Source organism: Ceratotherium simum, chromosome 5 (assembly GCF_057802395.1).
Source record: "Ceratotherium simum simum isolate JZ-2026a chromosome 5, ASM5780239v1, whole genome shotgun sequence".
In the NCBI taxonomy this organism is placed as follows: Eukaryota; Metazoa; Chordata; class Mammalia; order Perissodactyla; family Rhinocerotidae; genus Ceratotherium; species Ceratotherium simum.
This window is the reverse complement of record NC_141904.1, coordinates 81664728-81688185: the sequence shown is the minus strand read 5'-3', so window position 1 is coordinate 81688185 and position 23458 is coordinate 81664728. Positions and strand designations below refer to the sequence as shown.

The 23458-nt window shown below is 41.9% G+C and overlaps 1 protein-coding gene across 3 annotated transcripts in view; it reads left to right on the top strand.

The window, feature by feature from the left end:
• The window catches only part of RAD18 (RAD18 E3 ubiquitin protein ligase), a 257812-nt gene extending 244055 nt beyond the window's left edge, over positions 1-13757 (top strand). For all 3 annotated transcript variants that reach the window (XM_087431391.1, XM_004442198.3, XM_087431392.1), the window contains one exon: positions 13477-13757. In XM_087431391.1, coding sequence (XP_087287517.1) covers positions 13477-13579 — 103 coding nt within the window. In that variant the 3' untranslated portion in view covers positions 13580-13757. The remainder of the gene's footprint in view (positions 1-13476) is intronic.
• Positions 13758-23458: the final 9701 nt, after the last annotated feature.

Sequence of the window (23458 nt, the reverse complement as noted above, 5' to 3'; positions counted from 1 at the left end):
TTCTCCTAATTCCATAAATGATTGAGAAGTTCTGTTAGCAACACAGCGCTCCATATGAAGCAGTATTTTCATAAGCTGCAAAAGAAAACTATTTCCTATAGACTGGTCTTGGGTTCTTATGTCCATAAATATTGGTTCATCTGATGGTCTTGAGCTACAAGATATATTTACATTGAACAGAATGAAACTAGGAAGAAGTATGGTCCTGGTATGTCATTTTTTTTCTTTTTTTTTTGGTGAGGAAGATCAGCCCTGAGCTAACATCTGCCAATCCTCCTGTTTTTGCTGAGGAAGACTGGTCCTGGGCTAACATCCGTGCCCATCTTCCTCCACTTTATATGGGACGCCACCACAGCACGGCTTGCCACGCAGTGCGTTGGTGCGCGCCTGGGATCCGAACAGGCGAACCCCGGGCCGCCACATCGGAGCATGCACGCTTAACTGCTTGCGCCACCAGGCTGGCCCCTGGTATGTTATTTCATGTTTCTGGATTTCAGTTTCCCTATACGTAAAATGTGGGGAGGATGTGCCTGCCTCAGAAAGTCTAAGTCCCTTCTCTCCAGACCTGCTTCTCCTCCACTATCCTTTCTCTCAGTGAATGGTGGTATCACAGTCTGCCCCACTGTTCAAGCCAGAAACTTAGGAGTCATTGTCAGCTTTTCACTCTCTCTTACCTCTCACGTGCAGTCCATCGTACAGTCCTGTGGATAAGTGGTTCCCAGACTTAAATATACATCAGAATCACCTGGAGGACACAGTATTGGGCTCTACCCAGTTCTGAGATTCTGATTCAGTAGATTTGGAGTGGGGCCTGGAGGATTGTTGCTGAGCTAACATCTGTGCCAGTCTTCCTCTATTTTGTATGTGGGACGCTGCCACAGCATGGTTTGATGAGTAGGGTGTGTAGGTCTGTGCTCGTGATCTGAAACTACAAACCCTGGGCCACCAAAGCGGAGCCTGTGAACTGCTACACCACTAGGCTGGCCCCTCATTTGCATTTTTAATACACTCTCAGGTGTTGCTGATGCTGCTTCTGGGGCCCCCACTTTGAGTAGCACTACTGTAGATTACTCTGTAATATCTCTTTCAGGCCCTTTGTTCTTCTCTCCAGCTTGCTGCAACAGCTGTCCAGCTGTCTCTCCACCTCTAGTCATCGTAGTTCATTATGCCAGTGAGACCTGAAATACATTGTGTTCTCTCTGTCGTACTTTAAAGTCCTGCAGGGACTCCCCAGCATCCAAGGCTCCCCCTGTTACGGCCCCAGCTTACCTGCTGGCTCTTGGCATTTCATTCCCTTGCCCTCCCCACCCCACAACTCCTGTTTCAGCCAAGCTGAGCTACTCACAGTTGCCTCAGAGTCATGCTGCCTTGCCTCTGTGCCTTTGTACCTTGCTGTTGCTTCTGCCTCAATTGCTTTTTCCTTTTTCTTCACCTAGATAGGAATTGTCATTCCTTTCTTCACAGCTCCATTCAGAAGCCCCTGACTCTGCTCCTGCCGCAATTTGTGCTTAACACCTGACTCCCTTTCTAGAGGGTGTGTTCGTTGGAACTTGAATCTCCCCGCACCTAGCACAGCGCCTGGGTGGGCCATGGTGGGCACTCAGTAAGTATATGAGTGAATGGATGTGTCAGTCAATGTTTATTAACGCACTCACTAGTGGATTCTAGCTGTTAGTGACACGGCTTACTTAGCTTCAAGAACCTGTGAATGGATAAGGATTGCCACTTGGAAATCTTTTTAACTCTTTATTTCATAGTGCCTTAAAAATAAAATTTTAGGAAATAGCTCTCTCTAATATTTCTATAAAATTAGAAAAGGAAGAATAGTTTTCTCTATTGATAGTCTGCATTTCATCTTAACCCCATAAGAAGTCATTTGGAATGCACTTAACGAGCCTGTTGTATTTTGTAGTGGAGGACTATTAATAATTTGGCTGTCTTTCTTTGGGGACGGGGGAGACTTTATTGAAGTTTAATATACATACATTAAAGTGGGCAAATCTTAGGTGTACAGCTTGATGCATTTTTACAACTGAATACACCTGGGGTTAGGGTTACTCTGGTGGCCTGCCGTGAACCTCCTGGTGTTCACGCTCTTGAGGCCCACATTGATTCTGGGCTTGGCCATGTGATGTGAGAAGACGCTTACTTGGTAAGCGTTTGCATGGGGGGGCTTGTCCTTTCAGAACACTCTCTTTTGGGATCCTTCCTTTTGGAACTCAGCCTCTCTGCTGTGAGATGCCCCACCTAGGGATGGGGAGAGGACAATTAGAGGAGGACCCATCTAGCTGAGCTCCTAGCCAACAGCCAGCACCAGCTTGCCAGCCATGTAAGTGAGCCTTCTTGGAAGTGAATCCTCCAGACCCAGTTAAGCTGTCTCTTCCAAGCCCTGCCCAGATCTAGAATATGACCAAATAGATGATTGTGTTGTTTCATGCTTCTTAAGTTTGAGAATGGTTTGTTATGTAGCAGTAGATAACCAAAACAGAAATTAAACAGAGAGACTTTCTGTTTAGTTTTTAATTGCTATGTAACAAATCACCCTAAAATTTAGGAGCTTAAACCATAACCTTTTTATTTGCTTATGATTTTTCAGTCTGGGCTGGCCTCAGACTTCTGATGTTCATTTATGTAGCATACAGGCAGTTGCCAGGGGGGCTGGAGGCTACGTTCAGCTGAGATGTCTGGACGTCTCTCATTCCATGTAGTCTAGGAGCCTGTTCTTCTCCATGTTGTTTCTCTACATGGTCTCTCCAGGTGATCCTCCCAGCAGGACAGCTGGATATCCTCTATGGAGGCACAGGGCTCCTGTGCAGGTTATCACTTCATTGCCTCATCTCCAAATTCATCCTTTTTGCCTGCTCTGTGAAAATTGAATTGGGCCCTTTAAAGATTTTTCCTTTGCCAGCTCTCCTGATGTTAAGTTTTATCAGTAGAGGGCACTGGAGAGACGTTGAGAGAAGAAGGGGTTTTGCCTCTTGGTTGCAGTGAGCTCACTGGCCAGGCTCCTGCAGGAGCGTGGCTTCCCCAGTGCCTGGTCCTACAGCGCACACTGGCCAGCAGCCCATTGCTCTGCCTATAGCACTCATTCTCAGCCACAATGGTGCGCTCTCCAGCCAGACATCTGGATCTGTCTGAGGGAGAGGGGCTCTTCCTTGTGTGCACCATCTCAGCCCTACAGGTAGTGGTTAGTCTTTCTAGCTGCTATTTCTGTATTCTTTGGGATTCTCTTTTCCTCTTACTAGCCAATCCCTCATTACTCCAGTCCTCTGTTACAGTTAGTAATTCTTTATATTAAACTTTTTCTGTTAAAATTATTATGGTCCTGATTGGACCTACGCTGATAACAGCTTCCAAGAGTGCAAATACAAAATCTCTCAGGCCTTCTTAAGACTTGTCCTGAAACTGGTGCTGCATCACTTCTGCCACATTCTGTTGATGAAAATAAGTCACAGGACCAGCCCCAGGTTCTAGGGGAAGGGACTGCACAAAGGCAGGAGGTGTGGTTCTTTGGGGGCTACCAAGGTGACAGACTGTCACAACACCTGTGCAGCCACCACCCAGATCTGATGTTGAACATTCCTGGCATTCTAGGAGCCTCCTTCATGCTTCATCCTAGTCAAAACTCACCCCGCCAGAGGTAAGCACTATTCTGACTTCTATCACCATGGATTAATTTGGTCTGTTTTTAGACTTCACGTGAATGGAATCATATAGTATGTACTCTTGGGTGTCCTTCTTTGGCACAACATTATGTTTATGAGATTTTTCTGTGGTCATGTCTAGGAGTAGTTTGTTACTTTTCATTGCTTTATCTCTGGCAGTGGTTCTCAAAGTGTGATCTCCTGACCAACAGCAGTGCATCACCTGGGAACATACTGGAAAAGCAGATTCTGAATGAGAAACTCTGGGGTTGGGGCCCAGCAATCTGTGTTTTAACAAGCCCTCAGATGTTCTGCTGCATGCTGAAGTTTGAGAACCACTGCTCTGTGATATTCCATTGTATGAATGTGTCACCATTTATTTATCTGTTTTACTGTTGGTAGATATATGTTTGTTTAGAGTTTTTGGCTATTATGAATAAGGCTATTAGGAACATAATTGTGAATGTCCTTTGGTGCATGTGCCTTTGTTTCTGTTGAGTATATACCTAAGGAGTGGTATTGCTGGGTCTTAGGATGTGCATATGTCCAGTGGCTACTGCTGACCATTTTTCCAAAGTGGTTGTACCAATTTCAACTCCCAACAGTGGGAGTTCCAGTAGTTCCTTATCTTCATCAGCACTTGGTATTCTTAGTTTTTAAAATTTTAGTCATGATTATTAATCCTTCTTGTTTGTCGTAGTTCTTTGTGTATTTTGGGTATGAGTCCTTTGTCGAATGTGTGTATTGCAGGCATCTTTTTTCACTCTATGAGTTGCCTTTTCCAACTCTCTTAATGGTGAAATTCTTAATTATAATGTCCAGTTTAGCAGTCTTTTACTTTCTGGGTAATGCATTTTGTGTGATGTGTAAGAAATTTTGTCTACCTCAAGGTCATAGAGACATTTTACTATGTTATTTTCTAGAAACTCTTTTGTATTGAGGTTTCTAATCTGTGAATATGGTATATTTATCCACTCATTTAGCTTCTTAAAATTTTTTTATTAATTTTTTGTGTTTTTCTGTGTAGTGGTTATATACATCTTTTGTTAAATTTACTTCTGGATATTTGATTTTTTTTATGTTGCTGAAAATGGCATTTTGTTTAACCATTTTCTAATTGCTTATTGCTAGTATATAACACCAATTATTTTTACATTAACCCTGCATTCAGGAATTTTGATAAATTTACTTAATAATTCTAATAGTCTATAGGTTCTTTTGGATTTTCTACATCTATAGCCATGTCATCTCCACATAATACCTGTTATATTTTCTTTAGTGCTGTTATATTTTCTTTAGTGCTTAATTGTATTGGTTAGGACTGCTACTTAAATGTTAAATAGAAATGGTAACAAGGGTGTTCTTTTCTTATTCCCAATCTTAGTGGGAAAACATTCAATGTTTTACCTTAAATTATAGTTTTTAACATGAATGGATATTGAATATTATCAAGAGTTTTTTATATTTTCTATTGAGATGAACATGTGATTTTTCTCCTTTATTTTATTAATGTGGTGAATTACATTGATTTTTCACATGTTAAATCAAGATTGCATTCCTGAAATAAACCTAATTTGGGAGTGACGTATTAACTCTTTTATATGTTTCTAGACTCGGTTTCTTAATATTTTATTTAAGATTTTTTGTTGTTATGTTGAGAAACCAGCCTGTAACTTTTCTTCCATGTAATGTGCTTGTTAGGTTTTGGTCCTTATTCAGGATGATGCGCTAATATTCTGGATGGGTCCTTCGTCCCATACAGTGCCTAAAAAATTGAAAGTACTCACAGCAGGAAAACAGCTAATCCTGTGTTTTTTTTTTTTTTAAAGATTTTATTTATTTTATTTTTTCCCCCCAAAGCCCCAGTAGATAGTTGTATGTCATAGCTGCACATCCTTCTAGTTGTTGTATGTGGGACTCGGCCTCAGGATGGACGGAGAAGTGGTGCCTCGATGCGGACCCGGGATCCGAACCCGGGCCACCAGCATTGCAGCGCGCGCACTTAACCACCAAGCCACAGGGCCGGCCCTAATCCTGTGTTTTAAAAAAGATGAATAATCAGAAAACCCAACCCTGTTTAGAATGGTCCATGCTCTGACCAGCCTCTCTGTAATCAGCGTAAGGCAGGGGGAGCCGTACACCAAGAGGTTCTTTCTATGACCCTACCAAGAAGGAAGGTAAATCATTCTGGAAATAATGTTTATTGAAAGCAGGCTGATAATAAATGGCCAAATTTCCTAGGCATGGCTTTTGTATTCGTAGAGTCAATGCTTCCTGATGCCTCACCATGGTGCTCCATAGGAATGTCCCCTATTTGGCTAACAGCATGCTATTGGCAAAGTTTGCTCAAAAATCGATTGATTATACCTTGCAAAGACCAAGGATTTTAAAGCCTGCCATGTCTCTGAGATGTTATTAAGTGTCATCATTCCAGTAAATAAGTGTGTTATATGCAGGGAAAAAAATTATGGGGTAGGTTATCCTATTAGGGTTCCTGCATCTTTAGGGATACGGTGTTTTAGAGAATTACTCTGAGAGAACCACTGAGATCCTTGCCAGGGACTTTGCTCCAGACCCCTGCTTATGGTATAGGCTGCTTCTTCCACTATCATTATAGCCATGCTTGTCGCCAGCTATTACAAAGGCAGATCAAAGAGAGGAAACATGGGAGAAAAATATTATGTAAAAATTTTAGAAGATAATTAAAAACGAGGGAAGAGAACAAAGAAATAGTAATATAGAAGTTAAATGTAAGGGGGAACATCCCATTAAAATTTAAAAAAAAAAAAACAAGCCAAATAAATAAATAGCAATAAAATACTAAGATGAGAAATTTGACATGTGAATGTTTAGAGATATTAAGACAATGAATTAAAAGCTGAAAAAATAAAAGTAAAAAAGATAAACGAGTGATGTCAGGAAAAATGGTAGAATAAGGACCTCTGAAAATTCTCTCCATGAAAGCAGTGACAAAACTCACAAAACTTGTCAGAATCGACTTTTTCAAAACTCTGAAAACTAACCAAAAGCAGCAGCAATTCAAGGAGCATTTATTCAAGAAAAATGGCTGAATCTTGGTAAGAACAGTGAGCTTTGTGGTGATTTGACTTGCCCTGTTCCCATCCCCCTCTTTCCAGCTCCACAGTGGCCTTGGGAGCTACCAGTCCTCAATTGTGATGAGACCAGCAGCCTGGCGACCCCCAGAGGAGGCAGAACAGAGTTGGAGCTCCTTCAAAGCCCTTTTCCCAGAGAATCCTTCTTTGACCTGTCTGGTAGTTCCCTGGAAGACTCCCACTTGCAAGACTGTCTTTACTTTACCTGACTTGGAGCTCACCCAGTGCTAAAGGCCTTTTCCCCTGAGGTGTTTGTTTAAAACCATTAGAGACAATCGATTAACTTCACAGCCGTCTGAGGTGGTAGATACAGCTGGGGCAAACAATATGCTAACCAAAAAGCTTAAAAGGAAAAGCTAGAAAATAAGATCTCGATGGGGGATTTGAACAGCTCTGACATATTTTTGTGAATCTAGAAGGTCACATTCATGCATATGGCTCTGTGCATGCTCAGGAAAGACCTGAGAAAGGTCCTAAGCTCTCACTTTAGCTGACCATGAGGCTCTGTACAAGCAGAAAGTAGAGGCTAAAGCAGCGTTGTCAACCAAGTGTTGAATCCATGCCCCAACACACACAGACACACCCACGGAGTCCCTCAGCAAAGACTGGTTTTGCCATGGGCTTCTGTGTTATATTGGTTGCAGGTGTTTACAGAAACTTATAGCCAATCATTAACTGACTGCCAGGCTCACCTAGCAGACACTTCAGTGGCCACACACAACAGAGAATACACATTTACAGGATTAGTTCAGAAAGTCACTAAACAACAACGGCAGACACCAACATCAAGAAACCCTAGGGAAGGAGGAGAATCTGATTTCCAGAGTTGCCACAGCATATTGTTGAAAATGTCCAATTTTCAACAACAACAAAAAATACGAGACATACAAAGAAACAAGAGACCATGGCCTATACACGAGGGGGAAAAAGCAGCCAATAAAGATGTCCCTGAGGAAGCTCAGACATTGGACTGCTAGACAGATCTCTAAATTAGCTGTTATGAATATGTTCAAAGAACTAAAGGGAAGTATGAGAACAAGGTCTCACCGAATAGGTAATACCAATAAAGAAATAGAAATTATTATTTAAAAAAAATTAGAGTTGAAAAGTATAATAACTGAAATGAGAAATTCTCTAAGGGGCTCAACAGCAGATTTGAGCAGGTGGAAGAAAGAATCAGCAAATTTGAAGATAGATCAATTGAGATTATTCAGTCTGAGGAACAGAGAGAAAAAAGGCTAAAGAGTAATGAACAGCCTCAGAGACCTGTGGGACATCATGAAGCACACCAACATATGCATAATGGGAGCCCCAGAATGAGAGGAGGAAGAGAAAGAGGCAGAGAGAATATGTAAAGAAATAATGGCTGAAAACTTCCTAAATTTGATGAAAAACATTTATCTACACATCTAAGCTCAAGGGACTCTGTCAAAGACAGAGAAAATTTTTTAAAAATCGAGAGAGAAGACATTCTTCACTTACACGGGATTTAGTGATTTCTCCTCAGGAACCATGGAGGCCAAGGCAGTGGCACAACATATTCAAAATGATAAAAGTAAAAGACTGTCAACCAAGAATTCTATATCTAGCAAAACTATACTTCAAAAATGAAGGAGAAATCACGACCTTCCCAGAGAAACAAAAACTGAGAGAACTGGTCACTAGAAAATCTGTCCTACAAGAAATAGTAAAAGGAGTCAAAGGACGCTAGACAGTAAGTTGAATCCACATGAAAAAATAAAGAGCACCAGTAAAGATAAATATAAAAGTATAGGTAAACGTAGAAAACAGTATAGATGCATTTTTTGTTGTAACTCTTTTTTCCCCCATCTGATTTAAAAGAGAACTACACAAAGCAGTAATTATAAATCTGCGGTGATGAACATGCATAAAGATGTAATTTGTATGAAAACTGCAGAAAGGTGAGAGAAAGGAATAGAGCTATATAGGAGCAAAGTTTTTATATACTATTGAAACTAAGATGGTATTAATCTGAACTAGATTGTTATAAATTAATGTGTTAATTATAATCTCCGGGGCAATTTTAAAATATAGTAAAAGAAATGGCAAGGAGGGCCAGCCCCATGGCTTAGCGGTTAAGTGCGTGCGCTCCGGTACTGGCGGCCCGGGTTCGGATCCCAGGCGTACACCAACGCACCGCTTCTCCAGCCATGCTGAGGCCGCGTCCCACATACAGCAACTAGAAGGATGTACAGCTATGACATACAACTATCTACTGGGGCTTTGAGGAGGAAAAAAAAAAAAAGAAATGACAAGGAAATTAAAATGCTATACTAGAAAATAATTTAACACAAAAGAAGACAGTGATGGAGGAATAGAAGAGCAAAAGAAGACATAAGACATAAAGAAAATAAATACCAAAATAGCACACACAAATCTTACCTTATCAGTTGATATGTTAAGTGTAAATGGACTAAACACTTCAATTAAAAGACAGAGATTGGCAGAATAGATTTAAAAAAACATAATTCAAGTATATGCAATCTATAAGAGACACACTTTAGATTCAAAGACACAAGTAAATTAAAAGTAAAAGGATAGAAAAAGATATATCATGCAGACAGTAACCAAAAGAGAGCTGGCGTGGCTATAGTAATATCAGACACAGTAAACTGTAAACAAAAATTGTTACTAGAGACAAAGAGATTTTATAATGAGAAAAAGATCAATCAAGAAGATATAATAATTATAAGCATATATCCACCTAACAACAGAGCCCCAAAATACATGAAGCAAAAAAGATAGAGACAAAAAACCTTAAAAATTAGAGTTAGATGAGAAAAATGGTGGGAAAGGAAACCACCTGGGAGCAATAAGGAGCAAAAGCCCATCAAAAAATTATTGTGGGTGGGCCTGGCCTCACCCCATTTACAGTCCTTTGTGGATGGAGAGCCAAACAGGCTGAAGGCAGAGGGAACCTGTGGACTTGCCTCCAGGCCATGATGTTGTTCATCAGTGGCCTTGCCTGTGATGGGAAGAAGGATGGTCCCTTAAGACAAAAGAATCTGGGAGGCTCCCTGGCTCTGCAAGTCCCAAGTACTTCTATAGGCTCTAGTCTGTCCATGTTCCTGTTTTTTTTTTTGTGAGGAAGATCAGCCCTGAGCCAACATCCGATGCCAATCCTCCTCTTTTTTTGCTGAGGAAGATCGGCCCTGAGCTAACATCTGTGCCCATCTTCCTCTACTTTATATGGGACGCCGCCACAGCATGGCTTGACAAGCAGTGCGTCGGTGCGTGCCCGGGATCCGAACCCGAGAACCCCAGGCCCCCGCAGCAGAGAGCACACACTTAACCACTTGTGCCACTGGACCTACCCCAGTCCATGTTCCTTTTAAAGTGTTATGCCAAGAACTATATTCTGTAAATGTTACAATGTAGAAATTGTCCAGAGTTATCACTCTGATTGCTTTTTTATCACTTATTTGACTTTACAAAATCCTAAATTTAATTTATTATCTGCTTACTAACCATCTTTCACTATCCATTCCTTTTGAACCTAGTATCCCTGTCCTGCGCTTAAACCAGGGCTTCCCATCCTGAATTTGGGACATTGTTTCTGAACCAAAGTATGGGTCCTTACTTCATTTATTATCCTTCCTACTTTTCCTCTTGTAAGATTCAGCTCTTGCCCCCAGCCTGTAAAGAAATTTTTGGATACCATTTCTGTCATATAGCATATTGATTCTCCCATCTGTTTTAATATTGCCTGCTGAAGACTTTTCTATTATCTGGTGAAAAAACCAGAGACCCACACCTCTGGGCCTACACTAGGAGGCCTTTATCTAGAGACAGAACTTGTTTTATCTGCAGGCTGCACGTTAGCTGATATATTTTTCTTTCTTTCGTGCCATTATTTTCTAGGAAGTGAATACTGATAAAATCAGCAAAAATTATTTCGGAGTGTTTGAGCAGACAAATGTGTAATTAATTTAACTAGTATCTATCAAATTCTTAATATGTGCTGGTTACCTAAATAAATACTTTCATATTCATTTTATTATTTAGTCCTTGTGATTACAGGGTAGGGAAGGAATTCTATTCATTTTGTTTTATGAGAAATCTGAGCCCAGAGGGATGGTGAATTGTCTTGAGTCTCCTAAGCCTAGTCTAGTGCTTTTCCCACTGTACACAGCTATTCTCTGGACCATGTTCTTCATACTTTGCACATATCATAAAGAGTCTGGTTCCATTTTTTTGGTGCTTGCTGGCAGCTTTTAAGTCTCAATCCTCTGTCTTCCCCTCTGTCCCACATCTGGGCCAGATGATAACAAATCCCAGGTGCTCCCTTCTTTGGTGCTGGCAAACTCTCCCTGCAAGCCCCTGTCCATTCATGGGACCCCTCACTCTGACCCCAAGCCGGTTTCCTTCCCCTGCTCTCTCAAGCTATTTTCTGACTAACTTGGGAAGCCTGCCCTGCTCTCCCCAGAAAGCCTCTTTATGTGAGTAATAAACCTTTTCATACCTTCTTTCTCTGTGTGTATGTGCTATCATCAGTCTCAACATCCAAACCAGATTTTGAGTGGGAGTCCATCCTGACTTTGTGGGATGAGCAAACACACTCTGACTCCTTTGCTGTGTTTTATTGCTGTGTTTGTGTTTTTCCAATAAAACATCCCTCAAACAAACTTAACCTATGTGTGATGTAACTTGTATTGCAGCCTGCTTTTAAGGGAAGAATAAGCTTCCTTTGTGAACTTGAATGATAGAACAACAACAATAACAAAAAGACCATTTATGACTATCGTATTATAGTAGATTGCAAAAAAAGGTCTGAATTTTCATTATCTCATAAAGGCAAGTATAGAAAATTTACAGAGGGAAAAATAAAATAATGCAAACGTAATGGGTGTATTTATATATCTTCCTAAAACTATGCTATAGATATTTGTTTTTCTATCAGGTTTATTGAGGTTTGATAGTAAAAATCACCAGTTTCAGGTGTTCAGTTCTATGAGTTTTGATAAACATATACAGTAATATAGCCACTGTTACAATTAATATATAGAACATTTCCATCATACCAAAAAGTTGTCTGGTGCCCTTTTGTAAATAATCTCTTCTTCCCACTACCAGTTCCTGGCAATCACTGATTTCTTTTCTGTCTTGACAGTCTTTTTCTTTTCCGGAATGTTATATAAATGGAATCATACAATAACGTAGCCTTTTGTGTCTAACTTCTTTCCGTTAGCACAATGCTTCTGAGAGTCATCCATGTTATTAGATGTATCAGTAGTTTGTTTCTTTTTATTGCTGACTGGTATTTCAATGTATGAATGTGCCACAATTTGTTTATCCATTCAACAGTTGATAGGCGTTTGGGTTGTTTCCAGGTTTGGGGGATTATGAATAAAACTGCTATAAGCATTTGAATACAGTGTTTTATGTGGACGTAAATGTTCATTTCTCTTGGGTAAATACCTAGGAGTGGCATTGCTGGATTGTATGGTAAGTGTATGTTCAGCCTCTAAGAAACTGCCCAACTGTTGTCCACCAGCAACGTGGGAGAGTTCTAGTTGCTCCATGGTGGGGCCAGCTGGGGGTTCTCTGTTTTCTTGGTCCAGCCTCAGTCTTAGGCAGGCCCTCTGTGCCTGTGTCTCGAGGATGAGGCTTTCTCAGCACTCCTCCCCCCACTCTCCTGGTAGTCAGACTGCCTTGACCGAACCTCTGCTTGGTATTGGGTGAGATCATCAGCCTGGGATGATTTTCTGCCCCTCCTCCAGAGGTAGAGGTGTTTGTTTCTGCCATTTCCCCAGCAACAATGACTCTTGGCCTGTGTTCTTGTAGATGATTTCCTGCCCTTGCCCCTCAGGCAGACTGATTTACCTCTGCTCCTTCCCAGAGGTAATGAATCTTTGCCTGAGCCCATGGGCCGGTGAGTTTCCTGCTCTACCCTCAGCAACTTCAAGCTTTTGCCTCATAGAAGAGAAGGGTCCAGGGAAGAGGCAGGGCTTTCTTCCTGACCCCTGTTGCCCCCAGTCACCTCCCTTATACTGTGCCATTAAAGTGGGTTCTCTTCAGTCTGCTGCCCTGCTTCCAGTTTTCCTCATGAGCACCTGACGGAGGCTCCTGGAAGAGCTCGCAGGTGCCTGTGGACTCTTCTTGTGACTGGGGCCTTCAATACTAGCCCTTATTTTAGAATTTATTAAAATGTCAGTTGATTTCTTCTTATCTGGTTGTACGACAGCCACCTCTTTCTCCTGTGCTCTTCCAAAAGTGAGAGGATTCATGTGGCTCATCTCTCTTTGGAGGAGCTTATCTTTCTTTTGAATTTTTTTTTGAATTTTCATGGTTGCCTTACAACCTCAGCTCTCTGACAGGATCAAGACAAGTTATGATTTTGTTAGACTATCTGACTTGGTCTTGTTGTTAGGATGGAAGCAATTTTTTTGCAGCTTTCTACGTGTTAAGCAGAAGCATAAAACTGCTAGATTTTGATTCAGAAGAAAAGGGTTCAATTCCTAGCTTTATCACTTACGATCTGTGGCCTTTGCTAAGTCACTGTTTCCTCAGTTATAAGATGGGAATAATAATTGTAATAATAAATACTATGATAGATTTGTCAGTGGAATAGAGGGCTATTTGGAGGTTTAAATGAAACAATGCATGTGAAAGCACTTATAAAGTAGAAACTAGAAACTGCTGTAGAATAATAATAATCATTATTTTCTAAGATGCCATTTCCTTTTTACTGTTTCCAGAAATGATCTTCAAGACACAGAGATAAGTCCAAGACTGAATCGTCGCACAAGATCAGCTGAAAGTGCTGAGATAGAGCCGAGAAATAAGCGGAATAGGAATTAGCGTGGGCTTTTGCTGACTTGCCCAGTGCAGTGATCAGAATATGGTCCTTTTTGTTGCCAAGTAGATTTCCTATTCATACTCATAAATGCCCAAGTAAAGATGTTAAATGCTAAATGTTATGGTTAACTGATTTTCATTCTTTTCTGCCTTTCCGGGGAATAAAAAAAGTTACAAAACATCCTCACTTCCCTCCTGCCTCTGAAACATCTCTCTCTAAAACTGCGGGCGTCCGCGTGTCTACCAGCTTGGCAGAGTACACAGACTTTTTAGCCAAAGGGGTTTTGTTTCTACATTTCAGAATGTCCTTAAGCCGTCCTGCTTCTCTTCCATGGAGAAACCGACTTCAGAAAAGGATTCTTCAACCTTTCCACCACGAGGAGCAATGGAGGAGTTAGGAGCTCTGTATTTTTGGAAAGGTGGTGTATTGTAACTCACACCGGGTGTGTGTAAGCACCCGATGCCTGGATGCCAACACATCTGCCTGTTACAGCATTTACATGATGGCTATTGCCTGAGTTTAATGTAGTCGCTTGTTAGACTTGTGTCTTACACATTACTTGGAGTAGGATGTTAGTATTGTAATTTTAAGTCACAAACAATAACTTTGAAACATTGGGCATGTTCTTCGGAAATGGCACTTAAAAATGATCAGTGTTATTAGTCTTTCTTTTCCCTTGGGTAAGTCGAATTTTTAACACTTTGAATCCCAGCTATTATCAAAAAGAATGCAATACATGGATTTTGTAAATGAATAGACTCTATATTAATTTAAAATAATGACCTTGAAACAGTATCCTGTGAATAGTTGTGTACAAGCTACAAATCATTGGAAGGAGTTGGTCAGAAATTACCTCTGTGCAAAATGCCCACCAATTCCCACTTCCCTCCAGAGTTCTTCATGCCTCTCTCTGGCATTTCAGAGCCAATCTCCCCCACCCCCACCCCCTTGCCACCGCCCAACCCAAACACGTCAGCTTTCAAATAACATGACAGCAAATGTGGCAATGTTAAGACAAATTTATGAATGTGCCAGGGACGTTTGTGACTTCCCCTTTCCAAAGAAGGTCTCCATTGACTTTGGCTTTCTGGTATGCTTTTGGATTTCTGGATAATGTGTGGAGTCTTGTTAAGACTTAGAGTTCAGCGTTTTCACGCTTAAATGGCCATTTGTGGGTTTTTTTTAGTTCCTTGAGCTTCAAATGGTTATGTAAGAATTTGTCGTAGTCATTTCATCTGGTAAAAATCATGAGGGATGCATTAAGGAAACTAAAAGCAGCACTCACTGAATCTATCAAAGGATCTGATGTGAGGTAAGTGAGCAATATCAGACAAAATAGAGTTTAACATTGATGTGATATTTATGACCCTGAGTTGCCAGAAATTATGCTAAAATGAAAATTGCTTGTGTCATTAAAAATTACACAGTCTGCTATAAATTAAACTGGAAGTAACTACTACTTTAATTGCAGCACAAGGAGTTTGCTTGGGAGTGGTGAGACCGGAGATAGGGAACCAGGCAAGAGAATCCATTCAGTAAATATTTGATTATCTACTTAGGTAGGTAGCAGTCACTATGCTGAGCACTGGGAATACAAAGGTGACCGGAGGCCGTCTGAAACAGTGGTTCTCAGTGGGGTGGGGAGGAAGATTTAGCCCCTTGGGGACTTTTGGCAATGTATGGAGATAATTTTGGCTGTCACAATTGTGGGGTAGGAGGATTGCTACTAGTATCAATGAGTAGAGGCCAGGGATGCTGCTAAAAATCCTGCAATGCACAGGCCAACTCCCATGGAGTGTTTGCTCACCCTGCCATAACAGAGTACCATGGACTGGGGGGCTTAAACCAGAGAAATTTGTCTTTTTCTCAAAGTTCTGGAGGATAGCAGTCCAAGATCAAGTGCTTGGTAGGGTTGGTTTCTTCTGAGATCTCTCTCCTTGGCCTGCAGATGGCCACCTTCTCCGTGTCCCCGCATGATCTTTCCTCCCTGCTCGCACATGTCTGTCCCCTAATCTCCTCTTATAAGGACGCCCGTCATATTGTATCAGGGCCCATCCACATGACCTCATTTTACCTTAATTACCACTTTGAAGACCCTGTCTCCAAATAAAATCACATTCTGAGGTACTGGGGGTTGGGACTTCAATATGTGAATGGCGGGGGAGGGGGCCATACAGGTTAACCTGTAGCACCCACAATAAAGAATTTTCTGGTCCAAAATGTCAATGGTGCTAAGATTGAGAAATCCCAATGTAAAGGAGCTCTCAAGTCTACTTGAAAAATAAGGCCTAAAGAGCATTTACTGAGCTCTGTTTATTAGCACTTAGCATACATTTAATATTCATACATTGATAGAAAGGTGTTTTTATATCCATTTGAGAATAAGGAGCCTAGGGTGAATATTAGGTCCAGGGTTGAAACTGATAAGCTTCTGATTCCAAAATTCACCTTTTAGTGAAAATATGATCTTGATCAGTGGTTATTCTTTTTACCTCCTAACTCCCCTCCAGGGTATAACAGCTCCCGTGTGTGTGTCACCTCACAATGGCAGTGATGCTTACGGTATGGGAGGGTGCAGGTGAGCTGTACATGTAATTCAGAAAAGGACATCCAGATGGTTCTGATAGTCAGGCCCTCCTTTCATCCTCTAATCGCTTCTCTTTTCTTTATATCCCTCATTGAGAATCACTGGTCTAGTTGAAAAAGTAGCTCATACACATAAGAAAATGTGAGTAATATAGGGAGGGTGGTAGCATTTAAAAACTAACTCATATGGTAAAGATTTCATGTCTACAGGGGTAGACAAAATAGTGAGGAGGCTTTGTGGAGGAATTTTTTTCCTTGTGGCCCTTAGCTGTGTAGAATGAGAAGAAAGCAACTGTCTAGACCACTACACTAATGAAGTTACTGTGGTTGAACACGAAGTTTGACTCTGAGTTTTCTTAGAACCAGGGAAAAGGCAGAAACAGTGGATCACAAAATTCGTAGCGTCTGATAAAAGAAAATAGCGGTTCTTCAAATGAGACACATTTTTTCCTATTATGTGTTTTTTTATTATAAAAATTAATTATGAGTATTAGAGGGGAAAAATCATCACAACCATTGAATTCATTACCATTTTGATAACCTTTCTTTGGTTTTAGTCTTAGAGTGTTTCAGATTATCCTCAGTGATAACCAGCTGGGGCTATAAACAGGTCACACTGGCATTGACACCTCCATGTTACTGGCTTTGTATCCCCACCTTCACTTAGGCCTTAATGGGGGCATTTCCCCATCCCCTTCCGGATATGTCTGGGTATCCCTGACTTCAGACTATTGAGAGTACAGGAACAAGTCCATGCCTGAGCATGTTGCTGCTTTCCTGACAGATTCCTGCTGGGCAGTGCCACTCTCTCCAGTGCCCTGTCACATGCACCACTGCTGGTCCTGCCGGAGAATCCTGCCTTGCCTGCGATGCCATCTCCTGATGCATCCCCCAGGTGCGGACCTGCAAGGTGCCAAGGCATCCTTGCCTTCCTGTTGGTTTCACTGATTCTTGGCCTTGCTGTGTTCCAAGTGGAAACAATGAGAGTGCTCTCCCAGTTTGACAGTGTACTGTCACCTGGACCCACAGTGTCCCTCATAAAAAATTTGCTGCTTCTCCGTCTTTATCCTTCCCCCTTTTTTTCTCTCCCTTTCTCCCTTCTCTTCTCTTTCTTCTCTCCCTCCGCTGCCTTCCCTCAGCTATCATGACTACATGTCAAGTAGTGTGAAAAACAAAGAGCAACCTTGCCCTAATGGAACTTGTAGGCCAGGAGGGAGGTGAACATTCATCAAATAGTTACACAAATCACAGTTGTGATAAGGGCAACAAGCAGAGATACGTGGCCCCTTGAAAGCATGTAATAAAGGGATTTCATTTTTTCCCATAATATAGGGAGCTTGAAGATCAGTCCAAGGGGATAATGTCAGTCAACCTACTGCCTCCCTGTCCTCTGTCCCCCCCATCCCCAGGAAACTGTGCACATATGTCTTCTGACTCCTTTGGCCCAAAATACAAAATATCAGAATTCTCATGGAAATCGACCCATGCAAATAGATGCCTGTATGCCCACTAAATTCACAACTATGTCAGAGAGGCTGGGCAAGTCAGAATTTCATGTGACTTAGCCAGGACCAACTCCACACTAAATACACATATGCGCACACAGTGCTTTCGTCAGTTGATTACAAGACACTTGCACAGTACATTATCAGTACTCTTTAATGACTGCATCATGAACCTGTCTGGATCATGTGCCACATTTGTACAAGGTATCCTATTCTTAGACATCCAGTTTTTTCAAGTTATAAATAAGAATTCCTTAGGTTAGATTCTCAGAAATGGAATTGTTGGAACATTAATTCTTAATAAAACATCTGAGCAGGTTGTTTTCAAAAGAGAAGACACCAGGACATTAAATTCAAAGAGAATTTGTTCTGTGGGTTTTTAAATAACGGTCATTAAAAAATATATTGGAGCTCTGCAGTGGGAATTCACAACAAGTGTAAAAGCTTTCTGTTAAAGCTGGCAAAGCTGGCAGTCCCAAATTGAAGGGGACTGAGAAAAGACAATTCTATAGGGTTATAAGCAAAGACCAAAAGTCCTTGGGTGTTCTGACTTGATTGTATTTAGGACCTCTGAGGGGAGTGGCTCAAGAACCCTTTACAGTATTTCATGCCCGGGCTAGCTACATTCTCTGGCAAGATTCTAGAGCTGTCATCATTCTAGTGCTGGCCAGAGAAGGATCCAGTTTCTTTGGGTGCCAGATGAATAGGTGACAAGGTTGATATCCTCTTATGAATGTCTGTACTTCTGGAGGGCCAGATGGGCTCAGGACCAGCAGGCAGGACCCCATATTACAGTTTGGGAACTACAGAAGTGCGTAATTGAAGCCCCAGACTTCCACATGGTGTTGTTTACTCCCGTTTGGATCGCTTAAGAACTGCATCACAATCTTAAAAGAATTTTATAATTTCTTTTGTGTAACATTCGATTTTGAGCAGCCCTGACTCTTCTAGGCCTAACAGCGTGTCTGAACTGCAGGATGCCCTTGTAGATAACCTCAAGTTTATTGTTGAATGGAGCTGTTTAATGTTAACTGAATTCTGAAGAATATCTGCTGAAAACATTCTTATTTGGCAGCATTAATTTCAGAAACCATGACATCTACATAGAGCAATTTCTTTCAGATTTTCAGTACGTGGTGTTGAGTTATCTAAACAGGTTAAAGGCTTGAAGGAGGACATAGGGCTAAGATAGAACCTGTGGTAGTATAGCTTAAGGCTGAAATCTTGCACACCTTGTCGCAGTTTAACAGCGATACAGGCTTCGTAGAGATGCATTTTGCCTAGATCTATTTCAAGATCATACAGTTTGGATCATTGCTGATTTCTATCCAGAAGTGGAAAATAGGTGAATAAATGTTTCTAAAAGTCATACCCTGTTCAGAGCAGGCTTTTTGTTTTTGTTTTTTTGTTTTTCTTGCAAAGCAAGACTATAGTAGTGATGAATTTGGGGATAATTGGGGATAATTGTGTTTAAACCTCTTGTTCTTCATGCAAGATATTAGATTGAGAGACCCAGCCTTCACTCTGTTAAATTTTGATAGGCAAACAGTACTTGCTAAAGGGTGTTCTGTACTAAGAATGAACTAGAACCAGAAGAAAGGAGTAGGATACAAAAGGCAGTTATGAGCAAAGAAGTTGATGAGCACATTGGAAATCTAGATAAATGTAGACTAAAAGGAAAAAAGACTGAATGTGGGGTGGAAATAAAGTATTAGACGATCACATGGTACCTGGGCAAGAGCGGTCAGAATATGAGGGGATTCTGAGGTCCCTGGTGGTGTCTGGGAGGCACTGACCCACTTGACACCTTAAATCAAGGGTCCATTTTAAAGTTTTAAGTGTAACTGTTAATGAATAGAAACAATGTAGTATTCTTCAAGCCAGAAAATGGGATTAAGGAAAACTTGATCAAACCACTACAAGGCGGAAAAGAATGTTACAAAAACAGCTAAGAAATCGGGTGGTGAATACAAAACACAGAACATGATGGTCCAGTGAGCAAGAATCGATCAGTAATCACTATAAGTATATATGTGATTAAACTGACCTCTCCTAGGAGAATAGACATTGTTTATTAAGTGTGCAGTCTGTGCCAGGCACTGTTGTAAGGGGTCTGTCAGTATTGACTCATTTAATCATTACAACAACTTTATGTTTTATAGATAAACTGAGACAGAAGTGAAGACATATTCCAAGCATACACATTCAGTATGTGTAACAGTTTCTCAGAGTGGATTTTTAGAAAAGGAACAATGTATCTTTATGAAGTATACAAGAAACATAATCACACAGAAAGCAAAAGGTGGGAAGAAATGCCAGACAAAGCTACTTAAATGTAGCGATGATTGTAACAAATTAGCCATATGCCTTTTTTCATTTCAGGGTGAACTAGTGAAAACTCGTTATGAGAGATGGGGCTTGGACTAGCTTTTAAGAAAGGGTACAATCTGCACTAGCAGAAAGGAGTAGGGAGAACACCCTAGACTGAAACGATCCTTGCTAACTCCTGCTTCAGGCGGGTGAGGGGAGAGGCGGTTGTCCCTGGAGAGAACTGAAGGCCAGCTGTGCAGAAGCTGGCTTTGAGGGTTCTGCCACGTTTCCTCCTGTTGCCTCTTTGCTGCCGCTTGGTGTGGCCCTTCCCTTCAGAAACACACCACCAAATGCTGCCTTTCATTTCCCCAGAGCCCTTCCTCACCTCATTTTCATCAGTTTTCCCGCTTGGTAAATGGGAAGACAGTGTCATTAGGTGAATATTCACTAATGATATGTTAGGACATGATGATAAAGGAGGTACTAGGAAGTAGCATTCCTTGCCCAAAAGGAGCTTCAGTCTGATCAATCCAGCTCCCCTAGGAATGTATCCCTCCCTAGGCCTCTGCTTCCTTGCCTGGCATCTTAACCAGAATGTAGAATGTCAGAGCTGGAGGGGACCTTAGCTATCATCTAGTTCACTCCCGTCGTTTCACAGGTTGGAAACCATTCAATGAGCATACGACTTAGGCTGCCTTCTGGCGGTAGCGTTCCAAGTATCGACGTTTCTGATGGAACTTCCAGCTGAGATGGTGCGAGTAAAGAGTGGAAGAGAGTATAGTCTCCTCGGTGTACCCTGTGTGTGACTACACCCTGTACATGGAGGGCAGCCCTGAAAGCAACAGTTGAAACTGAGTTCTCCAGCTCAGGGCACAGGAAGGAAGCTTTGGATGTTTCCCTGAGGCTGCTTTCAATACTGACGAGACTATAAATCCAGGCAAGTCAAGGCCCCCACTGATCTAGGAGCTCCTGGCTGGTGGCTCTGCCGACTCCTGCACTTGCGGGCCGGGGACATAGCAGCAGCTTCACCTAAGGCAGGATTAATTGCCCCCGCTCTCTCATTTCCAAGGAGAGACAATCTGGGGCTAAGGTTCCAGACAGGAAGTCATTGGGGGGTGAGAAAGGGGGGATTGTGTCTCCATTCCGCTATCTAGTCACTTTACAACTGTTCAAACCACCCCACACTCAGGCCTCCTAGTTTGCTGATCTCCTCACTTCTAATAGATTCTTGCGGTCCCACCTCTGTCACCGCACCCGCTAGTCATGCTCTTGACTTCTGTACTACCGCTGAATCTATTTCAGGTTTCCCACTCTGACCTCCTAGTCATATGTCTGTCCCCGTGCCAACATTTCTCTGATGCCACTGAGACCTTCCTTACTTTAACCTTACCACCTCTTCACTGTCTGTCATCCCTGCCCACATGTCCTCACTTCCCACATGATCTGGTTTAGATTCCACAGCCCCTCACAACCATACTCCTGCCCCTCCCTCCATCAAACTTCCTGGCAAGTTTCCTACCTTACCTACCTAAGACCTTCCTACCTCACCAGCTGCCCTTTCTCGGTCTCCTTTGCTGGGAGCCTCGTGCTCTGCCTGCCTTCTGACCTCTCATGCAGAATTGCCCCAGAACCTAGTCTTTGGCCCTCATTCCTTCTCTGGCTGTGTTTTCTCCCTAGTTGTTTTCATCCGGTCACTTGGCTTTAAATTCTCTCTCTGTGCTAACGATTCTCAAAATTATTTCTCTTCCCTGAGTTTCAGATAGGCTTGCTTGACATTTCCACCTGGCTAAGAGGCATCCTAGACTTAACATGTCCAGAACAGAACTCTTGATTTCCATCCCATTTCACTCCATTATGCCCACACCATTCACACAGTGGCTCAGGCCAGAAACCTCAGTAATGAGTTGAACAAGCAGGGTGCATGGGGTTAGTTAATTAGAAACTATTTTTACCTCCTCCTACTCTTTCAAAATGTATTCAATGGGTCTTCTGCCCCTAGATGAAGATTCCTGTGGTCCATGACTTTTCTGTTCGTTCTTAAGTAATACAAAAAAATTCTATAGTCCAAAGTTAAAATGTCTAGTCTCATGTAATAATAAAAATTCTGACCTTGAACTTGATTTATAGTTAAATACTCTCCCAGCTGGAGCCTGCTGTAGACTGGCTCCTTGCTGTGGGGGGGGTGTGTGGGGAGAGAGGGGTTCCTTGTGGCCTAACTTCTCTGCCTGCCCTGCTTTATCCTTTCACCTGCCCTCCACCATCTGACAGTTGATTCGAGGAGCGGAGAGAGGGAGCAGAATGGGAGCAGGGAAGCTCTTTCCCGACTGGTGGGATCATAAAATGGTTCACCCGCTGGGCCTGGTGGGTGGTTAGAGTTGGCTCTCATGGGTGCTACAGACGTTCTACTGGGCAAGTTCCACCGCAGTGCAGACATTTTCCTCCAGGTGGCAGTTTTCCCCTCAGCCTGGTTTTCTCTGGTCTGTTAGGGATGCCATTGCTTTTCTGGGCAATCCTTGTCAAGCTGTAAGATGGCTCCAGGACAGTGTCCCTAAATAGCCTGCACACATTTGGGACACATGAAACCTTCATTCATTCTTTTCTCTCAGAAACTCTAGAAGGCAGATCAGCCCCAACATAGCAACCCTTCTTTGTTCCGGCACCGAAACAGTACGCCAGCTTGTCTCTTCCTCTCTAGATCACCGATATCCAACAGAATTTTCTGCAGTGGTGGAAATGTTCTGTATCTGTGCTGTGCAGTGTGGTAGCCACCAGCCACATGTGGCTACTGAGCACTTGAAATGCTGGTGCAGCTGAGGAACGGAATCTTTATTTAATTTTAACTAAATAGCCATATGAGTCTAGTGTTGAGTGTATTGGAAAGAACAGCTCCTGACTTTCAGGCTGGTGAGCTGGACGTCAGTCCACCATGCCTCTCCCACTGCAGGGAACGTATATACTTTCTCACTCTCTGAGTGGTCTTACTGAAGGCCCTCTCGCTTCATTTGAAGCAAAGGGGAAAGTACCCCACACCCTTCTCTCTGGGAATTGGGGGATGGGATCCCGCTTCATTCTGAAGACTAAAGTTCATTCCAAAGAAATCACAAATACCCCCAGGACCTTTTTTTGCACCTTCCTGGTGGTTGAAGGGTTCGTTATGCAGCCTGTTTTTAGCTGTCGTTGTTGCAAGTTCTGCTAGATGATTTGTCTCACAATTCTCTTTGGCACCTGATATTTATTGTCATTTCTCAACCAAAAGATTTTAATATTCTGTTATATTTAGAACTCATCTTGGTTTCTATGAGTTTGACTACTTTAGATAGCTCATATAAATGGAAACATTCAGTATTTGTCTTTTTGTGACTGCCTTGTTTCACTTAGCATAATGTCCTTAAGATTCATCCATATTGTAGCATCTGATTGAATTTCCTTCTTTTTTAAAGCTGAATAATATTCCATTGTATGTATATACCACATTCTCTT